Below are 25,909 nucleotides of genomic sequence, written 5' to 3' on the forward strand. Positions count from 1 at the left end.
AGATTTACAATAAACTTTCTGTTCATTCACATGTATTCCCCTTCATTATAAGAAAGGAGAATTCTGTGGATTTACAGTAAATTCGGTTCTTTCACAGACACTTCTTTTAGTGGAAAACTGATAACCCCTTAGATATAAAGTCGATTTCTGTCCAAACTAGGAAAAAATGTCTTAAGGACAAATATATGAATCTGAATATGCATTACCAATATGTGATAGTTTAATATATATAAACAGAGATTGTTTTTGTCATCTACACAAAGTTAAGTCTTTTAATACAGTACATTACACACGTCTACACAAGGTGAGATGCCATTTTAGTAGTTTATTTCAATAATTCATGCTATGAATTCAGAGATGTTATCTTCATCAAATATTCATTATGACTAGCACACTGACATTTTTAAGAACATACAAAAAACACAAAATGATTTGATATTTGTACCTTTTAAATTGAATTAAAGGGACAGGTCTATGGGAAGTCATGCTGTTAATTCACAAATAATTAATTCAAGAATATTTAACACCACCACAAATTTCATCAAGTATGCATTATGACTAGCACCCTGTCATTTTTAAGAACGTCATGCAACATACAAAACCCACAAAATGATTTGATATTTGTAACTTTTAAATTGGATTGAAGGGTGAGGTCTATGATTCCCAACAAACAGGTTTCAAAGTCTCTTAAGAAAGAACAAAAAAAAGAAACACGCACCTAAACGATTAAGGGGTGGGAGTTGAGGGGCATTCCAGACCTCAGCAGAAACTCAGCTTTGTGTGTGTGTGTGTGTGTGTGTGTGTGTGTGTGCGCGCACGCGCATGTGTGCACATGTTCACATTTCTATCCAGGGGTTTTCAAAACTGTTCAGTTCACACAAGAACTTCAGAAGTCTTGGGGGCAAGTGAGGGTGTTTCTTTCCCTTCTTCTCAGCCTTTGACCCTCGTTCTGGATTTATTCCCAGGAAAACTCTAAAAGAATATTTAAAGTATTTTTAGATATGCTGTTGGAGTGATGTTATGACTTAACACATAGAATTTGCTTATGCAAGCTAGTTGAATCATACACTTTGGGGCCTGACCCGCACGGATTTTATTGAAACTTGAAACTTTTATTGAAACTTGGTGTGCCTTTTTACTGGGAAGGTAGAATCCCAGAACTACGTTTACCTGAGTCTGGCATCAATAAAAAGGGAGAAAAAGCTAAGAATGTCTAATTAAGAGGGTGGTACACTGTACATTCATCCTTGTTTATGTCAATCAATCACACAGAGATTGTTTGGATGATGTCTTATCTGGCTCTACAAATAGCTCAAAGAGCAGGGAATACAGCGAGCAACAGAATATGAATTATGAGATGTTAATATACTAAATATTGAATATAGAAAAAGTTGTATTTTAAAATTAGTCAGTTTTTGCCTAGGACAGGATAGGTAGGATATCATGTCAATTTCATCAACAGAAAGTGTGGTCTTGGTCTCTAGAGTCATTGCAGAGATAATGCGACTTCTAGAGTGAAATGAGTTGTAGTAAAGTTGTAATAGAGTAGTGTCAGAGAAGAGTACCCCAACTGACAGGAGTTCCCCATCTGACACTCCACCCAAAATGCTCATGCTATTTTGGGCGGAGTGACAGGTTGGGTACGTACCGTATATCAGGTGGGCTAACCTTCTCTGATACTACTGTACTACTACAACTACTTTATTACAACTTATTTCACCCTAAACGTCAAATTATATGACAAGGACCAAAGACCAAACTTTCAGGAGATATTATAATACCCCAACTTAAGTAGAAAAATGACTCATTTTAATGTAGCTTTTTAAAATTCAAATGACAATATTTTAATATCTCATAATCTATCATAATATTCTGATGATTGTTGTGTCCCATGTTGGTTGTGTAATTTGTAGAGCCAGAAAAGAGCTTCCAAGCTAAATCAAAACCATTTCTATGTGACTTACCCTGACAGACATAATCAAGGATAAATGTATGGTGTCCAACACTATTAATCAAAACTTTCTTAGTCTGTTTCTACCTTAAAGGCGCACTGTATTTAATACTGTATTTCCAGAATTAATTCTGCCCATTCACAAATGTCACCTTGTTCACAAATACTTACCACCACCATGAAATTTTAAGTATTCATAATGACTCGGAAAATTGCACTTTTCATTCATGAAAAGTGGGATCTTCTTCATGTCCGCCATTTTGAATTTCCAAAAATTCTACATTTTAAGCTGCAAAACTTATACTATACAATACTTTGGTACATTGGTTTATTACTTACGTAAATATTCATTAAAATCAAGTTTCATTAAAATCAGCCCCAAAGCGTCTGATTGCACATGAAATGAGCCTAATGGATTCATTGCAAAACAAATTGTAAATAGTTAGTACAATATTTAACCCTTTGAGACATGGCCTTATACATTTGCTGTTACCAGAATGGCAATGACCAAGTCGTAGTGCAGTACTAATGGCCCTCTGTTAGTAGTGTAGTACTGTCCAGTGAAGAAAATCACCGGAGCATCTCAGATGTGGAAAAATCTTTTTCTGCTTTTATTGAGCAGTGCCAAACTAACATTTCGACTTTACCACGTCTTCATCAGAGTCGTTCATCGTTTTTTTTTCGACTCTGATGAAGACGCGGTAACGTCGAAACGTTAGTTTGGCACTGCTCAATAAAAGCAGAAAAATATTTTTCCACATCTGAGATGCTCCAGTGATTTTCTTCACTGATTAGAACTCAGTCCTTTCCCGTGACGCACCAGATAGTGAGGAACAGGAGCGCAGTGGATCTACTTTTCTAGTGTAGTACTGTGTTTGTTAACTTTACAATGACCATTACAGCGTTCCACTAGTGGAACGGTGTGCATTATGGGGCTGCACTTTATTTTCAATTCTCACAAAATCAGAATTGGCAGAGGCTGAAAGTTTAAAAACTTTGAGCTTTTGAATTGTGTGTGAGGTGTCAAAATAGAACTTGTTGAAAAGAATCAGGGGACTGTCTAGAATGTGTGTGCCAAATTTCACCACTTTCTTTCACATGGTCCTATTGGCTGCCATATACATTATGGAAAAAAGATCTGTCACAACCATTTACCATACATTTCCATAGGCTGTCATAGACAAAGAATGTGGAGGAAAGATGCTGAATAAACCATATAGTACGAAGGATGAGCGACAAAAAAGGGCCAAACCGTGCCCTTTTGAGTAAAAGCATAAAAATCGGTACACATATCTTTCATGATATTCTGATTAATATAAGATGTGGAGGCATTGCGAAAAATGCTGAATTTTCAAGATGGCTGCAAAATCCAATATGGCAAACCCATATTAATGAAACTACTGGGCACTTTGTAGTAAAAGCATGGAAAGTGGTACACAGTTACTTCTTCATGTGCTGATTAATAATAGAAATGGAGGCATTGTGAAAAATGCTGACGTTTCAAGATGGCCGCTAAATCAAATATGGCTAACCCATATTAGTGAAACCTCCCGGCACTTTGTAGTATAAGCATGGAAATTGGTACACAGTTCTTGATATGCTGATTAATAACTGTCACAAAAACGTCACAAAAAAAGCTGAATTTGCAAGATGGCCACCAAATCAAATATGGCCAACTACTAGATTGCTCAACATATGAAGTATATTTGTGCTGATTTGCATGCTCCTACTGCAAAGTGCATGGTGGTTATACTAATATGGGTCAGATATATTTGATTTGGCGGCTATCTTGAGAAATCAGATTTTTTTTCTGCTATGCCTCTACTTCTAATATTAATCAGCATATCAAGAGCTAACTGTATCAATTTTCATGCATTTACAACAAAATACCTGATAGTTTCATCAATATGGGTTGGCCATATTGGATTTGGTGGCCATCTTGAAAATTTAGCATCTTTAGCATCGCGACGCCTCCATATCTAATATTAATCAGCATACCAAGATGGATATGTGTACCAATTTGCATGGTTTTACTCAAAAGTCGCTCGAAGTCGCTCGTCTGCCGTACTAAACAGTAGCCTTCACAGCAAAACTGCTTGTGCCCCCCCCCCAAAAACAACAACAAAAAAAAATAACAGTAAGAGTTGCTTACCTTTGAATGAACTCCAGCGTGAGAGCCATGTCTTTTGGGTACTTTATGTTAAAAACATAAAATGCAGCAAAAGTGTAGCTCAGAGCTACAATCATGGAGCTGATGTGGTTGTTTACGACTTCTTGGTCCACGGCGATTTTGTAATGATGATCACCTTAAACATGTAAAATTCATAAGAGAATATATTAACAAATGAAAACGGGTGGAACACGATACTTAATTATGAACTCCACGGCCACCTTGAAAGTGCTGGCTTCCAAACTTCTATTACTTCATGCACCGATCATAGAGTTTTAGCACACAAGACTTGATGGAAATAAACCCACCCATTAAAAAGTTATTTCACAAACAAAACATAGAGTGAGTTTCTGAAAACAGAACAGACAAGAAGGGAGAAAGCGAATGGGGAAAGAGGAAGAGACAAAGAAGGGAACGAGAAGCAGGAGAAAAAGACAGGAGAGAAGAAGCATGTGAGGAATGAGGAAGATAGACAGTGAAATCAAATCCATAACACATATTTTTTTTAATATCAAACAGATTACAAACCCATGGTAAGGATGCAAGGTGTGCTTTGCAGTGGTAGTGCGGCAGCAGCAGATTCCTGTTGTTAGGAAATAAAAGAAGAAATACTGAATAGCTGAATAACTATTTTTCCATCCAGAACAGTATGCCCCATACAAATACATTGTAGTTCATCATGAATAACACAGTGATAAAACATTTATAAACCCACCTCACTTGGGTGGAAGAGTTGTTCAGGCTTTTCTCTGAAGAATTTTGCGATCCCAGAGATCAGCTGTACTAGATTGTTACTGGGTGCCATCTTTATCCCCCTGGACTGTAGAAAGTCTTTGATGCCCTTTCCCTTTCTGGACACCTCCTCTGCCAGCTTTGTTTGGACTTCCAAGCCAAGAAGTGTGTGTGTGTGGTCAAACATGCATGCAGCTTCAAAAAGGAAGGGCCACTCCTCCATTAGAGTTTTCACAGTGCTTCCATTGTTGATTGCAGTTCGTTGGATGGAGTATGTGTCAGTCATCAATTTGCGAACAACTGATTCCTCCAGCTGGCGGGTCTTGAAATCGTTCTTCAAGTTATCTTTTTTAGACTCTAGTTCAGGAGTGTTCTCAACAGCAGGCTGCCACTCCACACATCCATATCGATCCGAGTGGCTGGACTTCTTTCTTATCTCATCTCCCCTTTCTGCTGCTGGCCTCGAGTTGAAGGTACATGGCCTACTAATGTTCTCAAGTCTGTTCTCAAGCTGTATGAACACTGAATCATATCCAGTTCCAATTACCGTGGTTCCATTCATCTCTCTGTCTTGGAAAGAGGAGGGATATTGTTGTACTATCTTCTTGGCAATCTCACGCAGCTTTCCTCTTCCAGGTCTTCCACGTTCTTTAGCTAGTACATCGTCAATAACTATACGGATCATCTCTCGTCTCTCTTTAGGTTTTGGTCTCTTCTTTTCACGTAAGGCAAGCATAAGGTTTGGAGGCATTTTGTGCCATGGTACAACAGTCTCCCGGGATGAAGACTCCTCCATGGGACCAGGTGTCAGAGGTGGATTTTCAGGCAGATGGACATTCGGTTGCAGAGACGTTGAGCCAAGTACAGCTTGCAAGTCTATGGATAAAAAACAACAATTTAATCAAATAAATATGGTTACACTTAGATTCACACCAGGGCTTGACGTTAACTTTTTTGCTTACCGGCCATTTTGGCTAGTGGTTGTCCTGACTCACTAGCCATTCAGTCTTTTCACTAGCCATAATTTACATAATAACAGCTATTTACATCATAACAGCTATAATGTAATATAATGGGCTATAATATAATAGGTCATAATATAATAAGCCACAATATAATATAATATAATATAATATAATATAATATAATATAATATAATATAATATAGGCCTAATACTGTGATATTGCACTTAAATGCCATTGGCCCATGCAAGAAAGAACTGATCTGCCAAGAATACCATTTGCTGTACATTGACCAGAAACGCCAAGCACAATGAACATACCCTGTTGTGCATCAAATTCTATGTAGTCATTATGACTGGGAAAATTGCACTTTTCATACAAGAAAAATGGGATCTTCTCCATTGTACGCCATTTTGAATTTCCAGAAATGGGCATTTTTAGCTGGAAACTTACTGTATTTTGTCATACTGGTAAATATTAGTTTATTACTTGGTAAATATTCATGAAAAGATCAAATGTGGCAATAGGCATCTCATTTTCAATGAACATTGTTGTTGCAATACCTACTTTGACCACAATCTTACACACTGCACCTTTAAGTTCTTTATTTTTTCAAAAAAATACTGTTATCATTGGAAGGTTCGTTCGAAAACATTTGAATTGAATTCAAACTGAATTGGGCTGGGGGAACAGTGACAGCAGTCAGAGGGCCCTCGGCCACAGGATACAGGAATCAGAGGGCCCCTGGGCCATGCAGTATGGCAACCAGAGGGCCCCTGGGCCATGCGGTACAGCAACCAGAGGGCCCCTGGGCCACGGGATATGGCAACCAGAGGGCCCCTGGGCCATGCGGTACGGCAACCAGAGGGCCCCTGGGTGCTAAATTGGCCACACTGAGTGGACTGAAAGAAGGGGCGGAGACTTTGGCTCTCTCTCTCTATAGCCCCCTGCATCACTTCTCTTCACTCATAACCTGACCTTGGCTTTCAGCTTGACAACTTGCTTTGCATTCAACCTGTGCAATGTCACTTCTCATCTCATTATCTCTAGCCGCTTTATCCTTCTACAGGGTCGCAGGCAAGCTGGAGCCTATCCCAGCTGACTATGGGCGAAAGGCGGGGTACACCCTAGACAAGTCGCCAGGTCATCACAGGGCTGACACATAGACACAGACAACCATTCACACTCACATTCACACCTACGGTCAATTTAGAGTCACCAGTTAACCTAACCTGCATGTCTTTGGACTGTGGGGGAAACCGGAGCACCCGGAGGAAACCCACGCGGACACAGGGAGAACATGCAAACTCCACACAGAAAGGCCCTCGCCGGCCCCGGGGCTCGAACCCAGGACCTTCTTACTGTGAGGCGACAGCGCTAACCACTACACCACCGTGCCGCCCGCAACGTCACTTGTTTAGTTTAATATTCAACAGCCTTTTTAACCCTTTAATTATGTAATTATCCAAGTTCACTTTAGAACTTGCATCACTGAAATCCGAGATGGACAAGTCTGGCTCTGACTCGGAGTTGAGGCATAACACCACTGCCTCCTCCAGAGTTAAAAAAAATGGCGTCTTTTCTGCGCAGTCATTTTCTTGGTCTGGCTAGTTGTTCTGAGGTAAATTTAATAACAATAGCTGCTACAGAAGAAGATTTGGCACGAGACCACAGGAATTGACAGTAATGTAAGCAAACAAAGTGTAAACAAACATGGACGATTGACTAATTTAGCCAGCTATGAAGATGCGCCCAAACACAGAATCAGTCTGAGCCGCAACCAAGGGGACACCACGTAAAAACACGACCATATCTAAAAATAATTTCATACAAACATATACATTTTAATACACAAATACGTGTATTACAGTCTCATTAACTAGTGTCATTTGTATTTGAAGTTCAGCAACAACATTTTTTGCAGTTACAGGTGTATTTTCTTGTTGGGCGATTTCGGGCGCTTTCGGCAGCTATGGGAGAATACAAGTCGGGCGCTAACGGCAGCTATGGGAGAAAGAGGGTTAAAGGCTTGTATACATTTATATTATATTATATTATATTATATTATATTATATTACATGGGTCGTCTTCACTCTGTAGAATGTGCCGTTCATTTGAATGGGGCTCCCCAACGTTCGCACGTCTGTTATTTGAGGATCAGACATGTTGGTCTATATCGGACCGCTGCCAATGGCAACAGACACCGGTGTTCCAGAACGGCAACGGACTATTTTGTGCTGCGCAAGCAACAACCTTTCAATCATTCATTAAACTTAACATGAAATCAAAAACGTCGCCACCATGTGTGAATAATTTAAGTATAGCCATGTAATAAGCGGGTTAACGCAAGGCGAGGCGGTCCCTTTCGTGGAATAGCGGCACTTCAGAGAGATCAAGACCCATGATTCTCTCTGTCGTGCCGCTATTTCCACGGTAGGGACCTTCTCGCCGAACGTTAACCCTTACATATTATATTATATTATATTATATTATATTATATTATATTATATTATATTATATTATATTATATTATACGTATATCATACAGCACCTTCAAAGGTTAAAAGCCTACCTTAAAAGGCTAGTGCATTTCGTGTTTATATTATATTAAAAATTTTATTAAAAACACCTTCTGCACTTTAAGGCTTGTTGTATTGTATTGACTTTTGGCCATCTCTGGCAACTTCATCTAGTGAATTTAGTGACTTTTTGCATAATACCTTTGATATGTAAACAACAGCTACTTTCTGCCCTTAAGCTTTACATTGCAGCTTTTGGCCATCACTAGGAGTTTCACAAATTCCTTAATCAAACGCTCTCTACCTAATGGTCAGTCTGTGACAAGGCAGTGGCTCCTTTACTCTCCTTCCTCTGGTTGCATCTATTGTTTTGCTTGCAAACTGTTCTCAAGTAAGCACAATGCGTTTGTCAACGGGTTTTCTGATTGGAAACATTCTGAGCGTATCGGTGAGCATGAGAGGAGTGAGGAGCATAGGGCTTGCATGTTAGCATTACACAGTCGTTCCAAAGACACAGGAAGAATTGATTCTGATCTTGTCAAACAAATTGATGGAGAAAGGCAATACTGGCGGGACGTTTTGAGAAGAGTTGTTCCTGTAATTCAGTTTTTGGGAGAGAGGGGCCTTGCCTTCCTCCATATTATTGTATAATTTACTGTGTGTAGCACTCAAGAAAATGTCAGGTCTAAAATAGCTGTGTAATGTGTATTAAGCTATCTTACCCATATATTTTCTAAAAGTCTATACTCTGTTATCTAATGTGCATTGAAACATCTCCCAACTTCCCACATTCCTCTCTTCCTTAGTTCTGCAATGCACTTTGCATTACATTGAAATGCATTAATTTTCAATAGTTTCGGGCCTAAAATAGCTGTTAATTGTGTATTAAGCTGTAAAACCCATTTATTTTCTAAGGTCTATGCTCTAGATAAAATGTTATGTGCATTGAAACATCTTCCAGCTTCTAACATGCCTCTATACCTTTGGTTTGTAATGTACATTTTATCACATTGAAATGCATTGATTTTCATTCAAATACATTGGTCAATTATGGGTTTCAGGCCTAAAATAGTTATGTACATTAAGCTATCAAGCCCATATATTTTCTGAAGGCACATACTCTCCAGATGTGATATAGCAAGACTTGGAATTTGACCCATCCTGTTACAGTCTTCTGCCTCAATCTATCCCTATGTTATATTACGGGAAAAGGGTGTGATTGATATATAACTCTATATTTTCTACATGCCTATGATGTCTACATGTTATATAACATAGATGAAAACATATCCCATCATCCCACATACTTTCATACACCTATACCCATACATAGGCATGTATTGCAAACTGCACTGGGTAGCGTTATAAAAGCTAGTAAAAATATAAGACGGCTACCACTTAGAGAGGGCTATCATACCAAATAATGTCCCTCAGACATAGAGGATTACAAAAAATCAGTGATAGATTTTGCCACCTCAGGTGGTACCAATATGTGAATTTTTGGGTCCTGGCCCATGGACTAAAAGTTGAATAAATATAGCTGCAAGCAGCAATGTGGGGCAAAGCAGTGAATCAACCTGTCCCAGCCCATGTTGCCATCGCAACAGATAGATCTGACAAGGCAGATGATCAGAGGCATACACAAAGTTTTTTCCAAGCAGAACACTTCGCAATATAGTGTATTTGGTTTACAGTATAATAAAAGTAAACACTTACCTGCAGTGAAGGCTTGAATTAACCGCCTCCTTTGAATTGGAGGCAAAATGCCATCCAAGTCTTCGCTGGTTAGGTATTGCATATCATCAATGCTGTTAACACCAATATGTTTTAGATGATCCATCAGCTCTTCTATGACGTCAGTTGTTAGTACAGGCATGGCCCTTGTTATAACATTCTTCACAACCTCCATTGTGGAAGATGCCTGAGTGGCGAGAGCAACCTTGCACCTCTGTGGTAAAAGGACAGTGGAGAATAATCACTGAGACTGTCAAGGGTTTTACAAGAAAGAGTTTCTGAACCATTTTTTTCCATTTCATAGACACCAATCTCAGGTACGCAGCTGGCAGTTTTCCCCCGTAGCAAAAGCAGGACAGTTTTTTCACATTTGATCAGAATGCTGGCTATTTCACCCAACTGCAGTTGTCCTTTGGTATATTCCTGTATCACAAGCATACCATTTGCATACTTGGTCCCTTTAACTTGTACTTTGTCTGTGACAATGGAGTTGGAGGAGTCTAGTCCAAAATCTGCAACAGCTGCCCTTATGCTAGCATCATACAGCTGTGGATAGAACCGTGTGGAGTCTGACACCTGAACCTGGGAGCTGAATAAATTTCCCTGACTCTGATAAGCTTGAAACAGCTGATGCCTATTCGCAAGTGACTTTGTGACGTTCTTGAAGTTTTGACTTGACCTAATGCATCTTTTAAAATAGCTATGTTTGCTTTCAAAGCGCATCGTCCATGTGTGTATGAGAGGACCAAAATGTAAACTCAAATCTGCATAGTGCAAAAGATAGTGGTGTTTTGGTCTCAGAGGGGAATGTGGGAACAACTCCTGCCTCATTTCCACATACTCTTCAGTCAGTACCTTCATGTATGCAATCTGGGACTCTGAAAGGGTAGGTGCACAGACAACTTCAACTAACTCCCTGAGAAGAAGACACGCCTGCCAGACAGCATTATCAGCATCTGCAATTTTATCATACACCAAAATGGGCAGGAACTGCAATAACCACCTGTTCTGGGCTGCATGGCCACCAAGTTTTGTTCCTTTGTTTGGAATAGCATTTGGCTTGTTACTGCTTTCACCTGGAAATGAACTTAGTCTTTCATTTAATAACTTGTAACTAAACCACTTCTCGTTCTTAATTAAGTACTGCAAATACATTGCCAGATCATAGTCCACAACACCCTCGAACAAATCATGCGCTAAACAGGGCGGCAGTCCAGGCTGACAGACATGAAAATGTGACAGTTTGTTAAACACACTGTTGCCTTTAATGCCCTGATGTGTGGTCACATCCGGGTGACTCTCCAGAAACTGCACAGAGTCATTATACTCAGTAGGATCTCTTGGAGTGAAAACTGTGAGAGGATTGGCCAAAAACGCGGGTCTTGTGACAAGACAGTACCGACAGAAATACTCAGCACAACTAAAATTTTCTGTGAACCCTCCAATCATGTGGGAACCCAGATTATCTCCCATAATGCATGCAACAGTGCCTTTCAATGTCTTATCCTCAAAGGAGATGCCCTTTTCCTCCAATTCACCCAAATCTGACACAAGCTCCCTGAAAACCTTGTCCACGCCAAAATATTTACAGTCTTTCTCTGAACAAAGCAGTACTAATTGAATCTGATCAACTGTTGATCTCAGATGTGGATGTAAATTACCAAGAGTGAAATACACAGCTAAAATTTTGTGCTTTTACCTGGCAGATCCAAGAGGGTTAGCTACTTCAAAAGCATCCTGAAAAAGCATCACCTTTAAACTGTCTGGGTCTGTGGCAAACATCTCATTTGACCTAACAACATGCCCATCAGTAAAATCACGAAATACATGTATAGGCCTACCATGTTCAGCAAGGTCACCACTGTGCATCAGCTTTTTCAACATTGCCCTGAGACTGTCAAGTAAAGGAACATAATGGTAGTGTCGCCTCTTCCCACTGTCATTGTACCCCAGTGTCACTTCCACAGGGTGAACATAATTAAAGTGAGACTTAAAGTATTGCAGCCTGCAGTGGTGTGTTGTTAAAGGCCCACTGGCACATAAGGCTGCATGCAAAGGGCTCTGTTCGTATACGCTCTGTCCCAGACTTAGTAAGGTTTCACGTTGGACACCATACTGTTCCAATTTTAGGCCCAAAACTCCCATTGTGAATTCCTGCTGCACATCCTGCAGTGTTTTCATTTCATTGACAATTTCTGAAATGGTAGAGGCTGGAACTAAGTATTTAGTCTGTAAACCTAAACAAAACAGGGCCAGATTTTCAATGAACCTATCTTGTGCATTTTTGTCATTGTCTGTATTACCCTGACATACCTGACTGTGTACATCAGTGTCGGGATCTGTACTCACATATGTACTGACCTCTGGTGTGCTGTCTGTAAGACGAGCCTGTACATCTGATAAAAAAATGGAAGATATTTGGGTCGTGTTCCACCCACGATGAATCCTGGAAATATGGGATGAGAGAGAGGTCTTCACATTAAAAGTACGACCACAGCCATCAAACGGGCACACAACATGGAGACCTTCTTGGATGTGGTCATTTAAGTGAGACACCAGCTGTTTAAGCTCTACATATTCTCTCATGCAATAATTGAATGAACACTTTAAAGGCACAGACACACTGTGGTTCCAAGTTTGCCTAACACTTCTCTCAGGATGGGTTCGTGACATGTGAACGGCGAGGCTGTTGAAAGAAGAAAATCTCCTACCACAATCTCTAAGCGCACACGACATACGCACGTTGTTCAGGTGTCTGTGTGTTCTGCAGTGACTGACATATTCCGTGGATGACACAGACTTAAAACCACATATGCTACAGGTCAGCATGGTGGCAGGCAAATGGGACTGTGGCAAGTCCAACTTGATTTTAACTGAATAGACGGTTAATAGCTATATTCTCGTTAACGGCAATATAGCTATTAACCGTCTGTTCAGTTACCAACATGAGCCTTGCTGAGCTAACTTAGCTAGCAACTTGGGCGGCCAAACGGATTGTGGACGCTAAAAATTAAGTAAAAGCGAAACAGGACAACAGAGTCATGATAATGTAGACAAAACTATAACGTATGTTGTAAGTCTATAGAAATCCGATACCCTACATTTACGAGATGTAGATCCTAGCCTATTAAGACATCACAAGTTGGCTGGTAATCTTGACCGCTCTGATAGCTGTGTCGTGGAAGATATTAAAAAAGACTAGACTCACGACATGATTCCAGGCTGTAGCTGATTAAATTGAACTACATACAAAGATGATTTGATTAACTGTGTAACTTATTATTAATAATACTATTTACCACAGAAGTGCAGTACTCCAACTCACTCAGACAGCAGAGAGCGAGCAAGCGGCGGCTGCGTTCCCTCTGAAGACAGTCTCTCCCACAATGCATTGCGTTCTTCAAAATACGGGTAAATCATCCGTAGAATAATATTACGGAAAATTCCCTCCTAAGAATACGGTAGTTCGTACCTTTTAATTACGGACATTTTTTACAGTGTAAGTTGTGGTACTCTCATAGGGCAGGACGCATTACTGCATCGAAATTTAGGGCAGCGGTCCACTCGAGTCCTGAAAACCCCAGCAAGAGTCTGGTCCAAGCCATCTGTTACCCTGAGAGCACCAAGTTTTCTACAGCAGCCTCCAGGTGGGGATGTACACACGAAGAGACAGCGCGTCGACAGTATGAACATATCCAACAGCAGCGGCACCAAAACCTAAAGGTTGATGATGCTGGACTCAGGATAAGTTGTCTCTACCCATTTATCGGTGCGTCACCAGATGGCTATGTGTCTTGTTCATGTTGTGGAGCTGGAATCATTGAAGTGAAATGTCCCCATTGTGCTGCCCATATTGGCATTGAAGAAGCCTGCCAAGATAGAAAGTTTTGTTTGGAAAAACAACAGAATGGTGAATTGAGATTAAGAGAAGATCACACCTTTTACTATCAGGTGCAAATGCAACTGTTTGTAACGGACAAGCCATACTGTGATTTTGTTGTTTGGACAGATACGGAGTCACTCTATGTGCAACGCATTTTTCCAGACATTGACTTTTTCAATCAGGAACTGGAAAAGGCTACTGTATTCTTTAAGAAGGCAGTTCTACCTGAACTTGTTTCAAAAAGTATTTTGGCTCCTATCCCAACTGCATGTACAAGCACAGGCAAGCTTTGGTGCTACTGCAAGGAGCAGCAGTGTGGCACAATGTTGGAATGCGAGTCAGGTTTCTGTTCAATGAAGAAGTTCCACCAGACATGCTTAAAGTTGAAAAGGATTCCAAAACAGTACATATGCCCATCATGTCATACAACTATGAACAAAAACAAAAGGGATGCAAAAAAACAGGCCAAGTGAGAAAGCCATTTAGGCCGAAATAAGTGGTGTACTCAGCCTGACAGTTACTGTCAGTTTAAACTGTGTTTCATTTACTCTTGTTGCATTTGTTTTGTAATGCTGTTAAACTGTTATATCATAATATTGATACTTGTTTTTTTTTTTTACATTACTATTAGTGGCATGCCTTGATTTGCGAGATCTTGTGTAATTATTTTGCTACATGTCAACTACTAGTATTATACAAATTTGCATTTGTGTGTTGATAGTTGTGTGTAATATTTGAAGGACCTTAAATATTTGCAAGTGGCTTGTGCATATTTTTTTCTGTGAAATTAAAGTTGAGTTACTAACCATCATTAATTTATTAATTCCAATAAATGGGTTACAAGTAGATATAATGTGCAATTGACAATAGAATAGAATAGAATAGAAAGCCTTTATTGTCATTATACAAGTACAATGAGATTTAAAGCTTCACCATACAGTGCACACATAAATAGTAAAATGGACATAGGAAAATATGTACAATAAAACTACTACTAAAAAAAAAACTACTGACAACTATACCTAAACTATACATAAAGTTGTGCAGGTCCCTGAAGGAACACAGGTGCATACACATGGATTAAAGTTTTCCGTCGTGTGACGGATTTCCGTCAACTGAACTCTCCCGAGGCCAAATGTGAGGTCAGTGCTGATCCGAGGAGAATTAAAATGACGGGTGGTTGGGTAGAGATTGGGTTAGAACACTGATGTGTTGCAACACCATCAACTATCAGCAGGGTTTATTTAACTTTTTTGTTTTTGAGCCATGCTTTGTGTCGTTCATTTCCTATGTTTGATCATGTTTAAACGTTCGCTGTCTGCGGTGCGGCATTAAAAAAACATGTGCTGTCAAAATTGGCAAAATACATTCCCATGTGCTTGGCGTGCTTGTGTCTGACCATTTCTGTTTTGTATTAAATTAAATCTTGCCAAAATGACTTAGTTCAAACTTGGGCATATAGAAATAGAGCATGTAAAAAAAAAAACGAAAAAATAAAGCCCGGAAAGCCCGCTCCTCTGCTTCAGCCAGACTTGAAGACCCGACGGTGCAATGCTTGCAGACTGTCAGAAGTAATTAGACCTAAATTTATAGCTAACAAATCAGCAGACGCCCCAACAATTATTATTTTCGTTAGGCCAGTGTGTAAGGTATGTTAGAACCGTGCCTTATAGCCTACGTTATATCACAATTTAAAGGACGTTGGAGGAGTTGGAGGCTGCGAGCGCAATGATGTTCCGACATGCGCTAAACTTTATTCCCTGAAAATCATACACCAGCGTTCAATGCCCCAAACAGTCAAAATGTCTAGAAGACTACGGTTAAATAATAATCATAGCCTACTAAGTTAAATTACGTCAAAACATCTGTTTCTGGCCTATGAAATGATGGAGGAAAATGAGAACGAACGCAAAGTAGATAGCAGCCAACTTCACGCGATCTTTTAGGGAACTTAACACTCGTGTTGGCCACAATATTTCTCGTAATAAAATCTTGAATTGTTTTTGAAGTCATATTCAACACAAAGTAAGGTCAAACCCCAATTTTAATTTAAGTGAAGATCCAAACTTTTTTCTATATTGACGTCGAGCACAGAGGAGCATGTCATTCTGCTTTCGGCAGCATGGATGCGCTTTACATGAAAGAAGGCACTGATGCGTCTGCCATCGATAAAGGTGTAAAAACAAGTGGAGGTGGGCTTGGCTGTACGAAATAGGTGAAAACGGAAAGCCATTTAGTTCATGGTGCAAAAAACTAAACATTCCAGGCGCTTGCATTTGTGTGGTTTGCCACAAAAAATAATATACGGAAGCAATGGAAAGAAAGTGCAATAAATTGAATATATTAATCCATTAATTAATTGATAATAAAGTTATCAGTTCTAAGTTAACCATTCTCAGAATTTCATCGAAATCCGCCCATAACACCCCTCCCCCCCCCCGTAAATTTTCAGTCAAATAATTTTTTTTTGCTTTAATCCATGCATAATTAATTCAGGATCTCGAGAAAACAACACAACTAATTCGAGATCTCGAGAAAACAAAACAGTTATTCTGAGATCTCGAGAAAACAAAACAATTATTTCATGATCTCGAGTAAACAGCTGAGAAATGGTTCATTCAGGTGTGCCAAGAGACTTGATATGCTGACGGTCAATAGAATGTCTGGAATAATCGATCACCTAATAAGGCAATATTTTGATCAGGGGTTGACACAGGGAGAGATTGCATTAAGTCTTTTAATAGGGGATAATTTCAAAATTAGTCCGCGGCACCTCCGCAGAAGACTGGCCCGGCATCGTCTCTACCGACGGAGATACAGTGATCCAGCTGAGATCATGAAATAATTGTTTTGTTTTCTCGAGATCTCGAATTAGTTGTGTTGTTTTCTCGAGATCCTGAATTAATTATGTCGTTATCTCGGGATAACAAGGTGAATAAAAAAAGATTATATGAAGGGCCTCTCTCAGCAATAAAGGAGGAGGGGGCGACAGCCCGAGGAAAGCCCCCACAGGAGCGCACAGCATTTGCAGCATAGGCTACCCAACTCAGTGCAAGAACAAAGCACTTACAGTGTGTGCAGTAGGCTTCGTGCGCATTGTTCTGCACCTCTCGGAGGAAGGGGTAGGTGCCCTTTGGAAAAGGTACATTTTCTTTTCGGCATAATTGCTGCGGCATTACTGCTGCTAGCTGCTAGACAAAGAACATTCGCGCCAGTTAATGTTTATTTTATTGTTGCATGACAACACGTTCTGTTGTCTGGAATAATGTGGCTAAATAAACACCCATGCCACAGGGCCAGGGGGCAGTAACCAGGAAAGTTTGCGATTCCTGTCAATTCATCAAAATAGTAAATGCAGACGTATCTCTGCTAATGATTCCCACGCTGCTCAGTCGCAAACGTCGCGAGTGGCGAAAACCGGGACATATCCGTGTCCCGACAGACTTTTGTCGGGACTCGGGACACACAACCCCAAATCGGGACTGTCCCGTTAAAACCGGGACGTCTGGTCACCCTACTTTAAGCTTGCATCACGCGTACATGGCTAGAGCGCGGAAATTAGATGGGCCGGATGTTTTCTGCGGAGGTTGTTTTGTCTGCACAAAACGAAAAGTCTCACGGCAATTCCGCATGCATATATTTGAAAATGTGTCAGCGTACGCCTACAGCAAGATCAATGGAAGGTATGTCGATTGTACAGCCACTTATTTTGCTTGCTAGCCTCCATGAAGCTATATCCCTTGTGAAAAAAAAATCACACTCTTAGTAATACTGTAGTAGGCTACCTTGGTTTCCCATAAGGGACGCCTGTGTATTTACAAGAAAAAAAAAAAAAAACGGTTGTTGTTACAAGCTTTATCATTATGTAGTAGCATATGTGGGGTAAGTCGATATATTTTTAGAATTGGATAACTTTTTATGAGGGGGTTCTATCAAAGATATTTAACATTATACAATGTAAACGTTTGTATAGGCGACCTCCCTCCGTCTTCAGTTTGAATTGAATGTGGAATGCTGATTGGCCGCTAGGTTGCCTGACGTCAAGGAGGTGTGGCTGTGAACGCACCCCATTGGCTGGACAAAATGGTTAAAGGAACAGTCCACCGTATTTCCATAATGAAATATGCTCTTATCTGAATTGAGACGAGCTGCTCCGTACCTCTCCGAGCTTTGCGCGACCTCCCAGTCAGTCAGACGCGCTGTCACTCCTGTTAGCAATGTAGCTAGGCTCAGTATGGCCAATGGTATTTTTTGGGGCTGTAGTTAGATGCGACCAAACTCTTCCGCGTTTTTCCTCTTTACATAGGTTTATATGACCAGTGATATGAAACAAGCTCAGTTACACAAATTGAAACGTAGCGATTTTCTATGCTATGGAAAGTCCGCACTATAATGACAGGCGTACTAACACCTTCTGCGCGCTTCGACAGCGCATTGATATCTGAGCTCCGTATCAATGCGCTGCCGAAGCGTGCAGAACGTGTTAGTACGCCTGTCATTATAGTGCGGACTTTCCATAGCATAGAAAATCGCTACATTTCAATTTGTGTAACTGAACTTGTTTCATATCACTGGTCATATAAACCTATGTAAACAGGAAAAACGCGGAAGAGTTTGGTCGCATCTAACTACAGCCCCAAAAAATACCATTGGCCATACTGAGCCTAGCTACATTGCTAACAGGAGTGACAGCATGTCTGACTGTGTCTGACTGACTGGGAGGTCGCGCAAAGCTCGGAGAGGTACGGAGCAGCTCGTCTCAATTCAGATAAGAGCATATTTCATTATGGAAGTACGGTGGACTGTTCCTTTAAATGGCTGCTCTGAATGAATGGAACCACTAGCTATAACTTTGGACGCAGAGAGCTTCTTCTACATTGACAGCTACTTCACAAGAAGACTTCTTTACATGACCTGAATCAACTCTTGAAAAGGTAAGATGCATTTTATTGTGGCTGTAGAAAGCCAAATACTGAATGCTGTGTATGCTTCTGCAAATACTCGCCCCGTTTCCCAACGGCGGTATAATGTTATATAGTATACTATTGATTTCTCGCTTCGATTTTAATATCCACAGGATACAGTGCCAAACTGAAGATAATAGATCGGGTGCATTTGATTTGTTTCCCTCTTTGGAATTTTTCCTCATGGTTTCCACCTCGAAACCCAATGCAAGTTCACTCCCTCATGCAAACACTAGCCTACAGTTTTGAGAATTTTTTTATCCTGTTAATGTCTCAATAACTGTACATACCACCACACAAAGGTGGCCAACATGCTTCTGTTACACGTTTGCTTTGCTTTCCTGCTCTAATGAACATGATGCTACTGATGTCATGTTTGTCAATGCATATTCTTATCTCCATTCGCAATTTTTACCCTATGTTACCCAATGTCTATGTGTCATGCAAGTATGGTTGTAAGCTGAAGCACTGAGTAATTTTTATGTTTTTAATTTTGTCTTCAACTTCGCTTCACTTTTCATTACAACAGGTAGGCATCGTTTGCATTGTATTGCATTGCAGGCAATGAGTTCAAAGAGGCTAGCCAGACAGACCTACACAAAGGAATGGAAGAGGGCACGGCGAGAAGTGCTAAAAGTGCGAGCACTGGTTCATGCCAATCGGGCGGCACAAGAAGCAGCAAGGGCAAGGCAGGCTGCATGAGATGCAGCAAGGGCAGAGCGGGCTGCACGAGATGCACTGCAGCTACATCATGGACCACAACAAATGCCACCGCTACAACCAGTGGAGATTGAAGAACAGCCTGAGTTCATGGCAGTGCCAACAAGGTCTGTCAGCAACTCAGAGGAGGACCGCAGCAGTGATGGAGGATCTGCATTGGACACGGATGTGTGGGACACACCTATGCATGATACCAAATACAACTACAGCAAGGAAAACGACACACAAAGCTCAGTTAGGAACTTCTTACAACACTGGGCCTTGAAACACCACATCCCACACTCTGCACTTGATGAACTTCTTGTGGGATTAAAAGCCAATGGCCACCCAGACCTACCCTCAACAGCCAGAACCCTGTTATCAACCCCAACAGATATCAGGTCAATAACAGTATCAGGAATGGAGTGTGTCCACTTTGGAATTAGAAGAACCATCAAAGAACAGCTCAAGCACTACCCAGAGGACCTTGTACCTTTTTCAGGTCGGCAGATGCCTCCACCCCCATCATGTAAGTTTTTTTTGGTCAGTTGTGTGATATTAGCATGGGTTTATGTTTTTAAATTATATTCATAAGAAGCCCACCATAAAAGACTGACATTTGTATCATCTTTATTTTAAGACTAGTCAAATATTTACTTGTTGAGATCAATTTTTTACTTGCAGGAAATGCTCAGAATACACCATATAACACCTAAAATGGCTTGGTGTCTGGGGCCCTGCGGGCCCCAGACCCCCAGCTTATGCTGGGGGGCTGTGCCCCCCAGACCCCCCCCTTTTCCTCGGATTTCTTATTTGCAATTTCACAGCCCTGAATATGTCGTGAAAAAAAGATATCGTCAATAAAAGAGATAGCAGAACAATGTCCGGGTTAGAAGAAGTATATTCTTCAAAGCTACATTTTCATCTAATTTTTATAAATAACAATTTTTTTTTGCCACTTATGTCATTGATTACAAAATATGGCATCAAATAGATACACATTATTGTTAAATTCTGTTGCTTTTCTATGTTAAATCTATGTAAAAAATGTGTTCTATAGCATCATTAAATGTTAAAATCTCAACAGCTTCAGGTGGCTTCACCCTCTGTACCCCCAGCAGGGGCGCTGCCCCTGCACCCCGCAAAGGGCTTGCAGCCCCCTTGACCCCTGCTGATAGTTTCTTACATTCCTCTATTTTTTTCAATTACTGCTGGGATCCCTGTATTATCAAGTTAAGTTTAAAATGAGACATTTAAGTACATAGAGAACATAAAAAAGCCAGAAATATTTTACACAATTGCTACAGAACTTGAGAATATTTATAGCTTATCTACATTCCAGAACTCGGCTCACAATCTCTCATTTTAGAAATTTCTGTGATACATTTATTACTAAGTTGCTAACAGTTTTTTTTTTTTTTAATGTCCAAACTACATCAAGAAGTAACACTTTGCCTAAGGATTCAAACACAAAACACGAAGATAAAAGCAGTTATTGGTAACACATATTATGACCAGAACAGCCACTGGACTATTTTCAAAAGTAAACAATGTCACTTTCACAACTAGACAATGTCAGTTTCCTCTGTATCTGCTGGACTGTCTGTTGTTCTGTATGGAGAGTGCATGGACAGATAAGCATCAGACATCAGACATTTCAGTAACTCTATAACTAACAGGTTCACTAGTTATCTACAATTTGTAAGAAAGAGTTATATTCTTAATTATGGCAGATATCTGAGACAAGCATGCAAACATACAGATAGGCAAAGATAGACACACAAAGAAGCGACTAACTTGCTGAAATATTTTTGCAACAAATCTCACAGAGTTATGGGACCCCAACAGAAAATCAGTCACCTTGTTAAACACTTTTTTTTCATCAATCTTGAAACAAACATACTTTTAGATAAAGAATCTATAGAGTAACAAACTCCAAAAAGCAAAAAGTTATGTCAGTTGAATAGACTGAGCAGCACACCACCTCTGAGGTTCTAACTGATCCCACTCAGTAGTTTAGGCCCTCATCTCATCTCATCTCATTATCTCTAGCCGCTTTATCCTTCTACAGGGTCGCAGGCAAGCTGGAGCCTATCCCAGCTGACTACGGGCGAAAGGCGGGGTACACCCTGGACAAGTCGCCAGGTCATCACAGGGCTTAGTTTAGGCCCTTTTAGGGTTAAATGGGTATCTAATGCATGAACCCTGCTTTTGACCTGAGTAAAAAGGTTGTGTGCCACAAATAACACCTATTATGGATATAATAATTGCATATTAATGATGTAATACTTTTATACCACTTTCCTATATGTGGTTTCAAGGATCTTTTTATGGCAAGGCAAGGCAAGGCAAGTTTATTTATATAGCACATTTCATACACAGTGGCAGTTCAATGTGCTTTACAGAAGTAAAAGCAAAACAGTAAACAATAGAGAATAAAATTACATAAAATAAATGAGGAAGAAAAATAATAAGAATTAAACAATAGTAGAAATAAGATAATAAAATGAGATAAAAGTTCAATAAAAAAACAGCAGAATAAAATAGAATAAAAGTTAAGTAAAATTTAAAACATGAAGAGACTGTAAAAGTAAAGAGTTTAAAACATGTAGAGATGGCAATATTAATAATTTAGCAGAGTTTTTATATTATAATAATTATGCGCAAAGTTCCCCTGCATAATTAACTATGAAACAGCAGCCTACAAACATTACAAGAAGTCCAGATTTATGAATTTATATCTGAACTTGTATATTATTACCAAAAACAAGACTTGGTAAATTTTGCAAAGTAGCCTCCAAATATGAACAAACACCACCTGACTATGTGCATTGATGGAGACTTGAGTGCAAAGTGCTTTGCAGAAATTGCACACCAAAGACACCTTCAGGTCCTCAGTCTCACCCACAGTGATCTCACTGATCATCAAACTGTCCGTATGAGGCCATTCTCACTAGCAGAAAGTGGTCTTCAGGTGATGAGAAATCATGAGCAACACATGCTCACCTTCTGGTGTCAGTGTCCTCAATATCCCCTCTTTTATCTGGATCATATTTCCACTTTCAAAATATCCCTTACAGGCCCCAGTAAGAATTGAACTCACAACCTCTGGTTTACAAGGCCAGTGATCTCACCACTGAGCTATGGAGCCTCAGTTCTTTCAGAGCTGCTGAAGATTAGGGCCACAGTAGAATCTTGAAGCCCCTGCGCTGATCCTCAAAACATCCCACAGAAACTGCTGGAACATCACTCACAACTTTAGTTCCTAGCTGCAGTTAGCTTCTGTTTACTATTTGCCTCACAAAAAAAGGACACACATTTTAAATAATGTAGTGTATCAATCGTAGAGTGGGCTGTGGACTGTACATTCTGGCTACTTTCTCAAGTATTTTTCAAATTTTTACATAAAAAATAGATTTTGACTTAGTTTCTAAGAGCAATGTTTGTTTCTGGAGGATATAGAGGATTTCGGCCTACTTCATTGTTTCCATAGCGACAATATTTATGCCGCCATTTTGACGGTCACCAGGGGCGGTTTTAGGAAATCTGAGGCTCTGGGCAAAGGATAATTTGGAGGCCCCCCTCAACCCCAACCCATACATCTGTAATAATAATGAGATGATGAATCATATGTACTGACGAACAATATTTATTGTGAACACATGGAAATGATTGAAAAAACTCCAATAAAGATCACTGAATATCAGCTGTGTGTGTGTGTCAGTAGAGGAGAGTGTGTGTGTGTCTGCCTGTTTGTCTATGTGCGCTGCTGTCGGTGTGCCCATCTATCAGTCTCATGGGTGGTCATAGCATAGTTTTCTTTGGTAAATTTCCTGGGTGGTTTATCCGCATTGGGTGGGAAAGCAAAGTTCTTAATTTGCACTGGACCTTTTTTAACTATTTCAATTCTCTCTGTGTCTGTTAACTTTGCTGGCCATAAGGCTGGATCTTCACTGATAGTGACTATGGGGCTTTCACTTCTGCTAATCTCATTAATGCTTTCAGCTTCACTCACCGATTCTGTGTCCGTGTCATCAGTGGATTGATTGCCTGCTTCTTCTTCTGGCTCATGCTCGTTGCGAGACGAGTTAATTTGTGATGCTGGTGGTATAATATCGATATCTCTACGACTACCACTGCAGCTAGCATTGCTGTTGGCAAAACCCAGCTCATTAGATGTGCTGGCCCTGGGTTCTTCTTCGGTGGAAGAACTTGTGTGGAAGAAGGTTGTTAATTTCGGTAGCTTTTCAACAAACTGTTTGCTATCCTTTTTCCTCTTCCTTTTCTCACTGCCACTTAGAAATCGTTTCATTCTGATTTTACTTTAACAAAAAATTTTACGAGGGCTCTGCAGCTAGAGCTAGATGGTGCTGGTGCATGTATTCAGCCCGCTCGCGTCGTTGCCTAGGTTACTTCAGACACTACGGCTCTGAGAAAGAGTGAAGCCGGATAGCTGTGCGTGACATCACGTCACATACTGGTGGTTTTGCTTGTGAATCTAGCTGTAGGATTACACGTGAATCATGCTTTATTGCTTTTATTATTTTCGTAGCAATGTGGTTCATGTCGTGGAAAATATGTATAATCACAATGAATTATTACATAGTAAATGATGATGTACAGCATGCAGGAAAACAGGAATACCGTAACGCGACGACGAGGCCCCTGATTGGACGAGGCTCAGGGCAATTGCCCGACTTTGCCCAATGGAAAGACCGCCTATGACGGTCACAAATATGGCGACTACCGGTAGCGATACACTGTTGATCATGACGAAGTCTCATTGTCGAGTATTTTATCCGGCCTAGATGATGCGAGTAAGAAGCGATATCACCAGAAAATCAATGATGGTGGTGTACGTGATCCGTACACATTACCAGGCTATCTTTTTCTGGCTTTGCAGCGCTGCAGCGCGGGTGATCTTCCTGACCTGCAGTCAGGCGTGTGGGAAATACCAGGGAAAAAACATAAAAGAAAAAGGAGCGAGATGCAGAAAACACCTTCACTATCCAGCGACGTAGGGCATTTACAGGGCGAGCAGAGGGAGAGGTATTTGCAAAAATTGAGGTTAGCAGGCTTAGAGAACGACGTTTACCTGCTTCCACCAGGATTGTTCACTGACGTACGGAAGTACACGAAGCCCTCGTCTTTACCTGACTTCGGCCCACATGATCTGTATACCTATGTCGTTAAAAACCAGGCTGAGTAACATGCCTACATCAGCGGGTCGTCCCTGGAGCCGGTGGTTGCCATCTTATTACAGCTAAGATTTGTTCACATTTTCATTTACTTTCAGTCCTCAGGATAAACAAAATGTTATTAAATGTCATTGAAATAACTTCTTAGTCTGTTGAGACATGGCCCGTTATAAATTTGCTGTTACCAGGCAATGACCAAGAACTGTATTATTAGGGTCGGTGTAGTTGTAGCAGTGCACTAGCAGCTAGCTGTTAGCACTAGCTAATGTCAACAACATAGTAGCTGGTATGTTACTGTAGCAATGTTTACGTTCAGTCATTTGGATGACTGTTAAAACCTTTCAGCCTCAAGTTTTTCCTTTACTGTATTTACTAGTTTACTGAGCTAGTGCGCTCGGGCAGGCTGGGAGCTAGCGCGCTCGCTCCCAGCCTGCCCGAGCTAGCGCACTCGCTCCCAGCCTGCCCGAGCGCGCTAGCTCAGTAAACTAGTAAATACAGTAAAGGAAAAACTTGAGACTGAAAGGTTTTAACAGTCATCCAAATGACTGAACGTAAACATTGCTACAGTAACATACCAGCTACTATGTTGTTGACATTAGCTAGCTTGACCTTCAAAATGGCGGACACCGGGGCGTCACATGACCTGTGACATCACGTCGAAATCCTCTATATTCAAAACTATTCATGATACGGATTTGAAACGTGGTATACATATTAACAAGGTGATGTAGATGTGCCTTTTCATACTAAGAAATTTGAGAAATTTAAATTTTTCATGTTTCCATGGAAACAATTTCAGACAGAGGCCCAATCCCAATTCTAATTTCTACCCCTACCCCTCCGCCTTCCCCTTGAAACTGAGCTACAAGGGATAGGGCTTGAAATTCAACCCTTACGTATTGGGATAGCCCTTCAACGATCGCATACGTCATCGCGTACCTCCGTCAGCGTTTACGTTAGCAAAACGCGACCAAATGCGTCATTGGCTGCGACCAGCCGCTACAGTCAGAGCCAGAACAGAAATCTCTGCTGGCAGGGTGTGATTTGTTAACTAACACCACTGAATGGGATATCTTTGGCGCTTCGTGCACCACAT

General features: G+C 40.5%; 1 protein-coding gene, 1 long non-coding RNA gene and 1 other non-coding gene across 3 annotated transcripts; all 3 read right to left on the reverse strand.

Moving 5' to 3' along the window:
* Window positions 1–498: 498 nt before the first annotated feature.
* On the reverse strand, window positions 499–12,463 carry LOC132892416 (uncharacterized). The gene is made up of 6 exons (XM_060930687.1): window positions 12,431–12,463; window positions 10,052–10,283; window positions 4,837–5,729; window positions 4,650–4,704; window positions 4,104–4,257; window positions 499–972 (listed from the first exon to the last, which is right to left on the reverse strand). Exons 2-6 carry the CDS (start codon window positions 10,242–10,244, stop codon window positions 837–839), a joined length of 1,431 nt encoding a protein of 476 aa, XP_060786670.1. The 5' UTR covers window positions 10,245–10,283; window positions 12,431–12,463; the 3' UTR covers window positions 499–836.
* A 269-nt stretch (window positions 12,464–12,732) lies between these two features.
* On the reverse strand, window positions 12,733–13,602 carry LOC132887171 (uncharacterized). The gene is made up of 3 exons (XR_009654781.1): window positions 13,369–13,602; window positions 13,171–13,240; window positions 12,733–13,072 (listed from the first exon to the last, which is right to left on the reverse strand). It is a non-coding gene; the product is annotated as an uncharacterized LOC132887171 (long non-coding RNA).
* A 9,091-nt stretch (window positions 13,603–22,693) lies between these two features.
* trnat-ugu (transfer RNA threonine (anticodon UGU)) lies at window positions 22,694–22,766 on the reverse strand. The gene has a single exon. It is a non-coding gene; the product is annotated as a tRNA-Thr (tRNA).
* Between the last annotated feature and the right edge of the window lie 3,143 nt (window positions 22,767–25,909).

Source organism: Neoarius graeffei, chromosome 1 (genome assembly GCF_027579695.1).
Source record: "Neoarius graeffei isolate fNeoGra1 chromosome 1, fNeoGra1.pri, whole genome shotgun sequence".
In the NCBI taxonomy this organism is placed as follows: domain Eukaryota; kingdom Metazoa; phylum Chordata; class Actinopteri; order Siluriformes; family Ariidae; genus Neoarius; species Neoarius graeffei.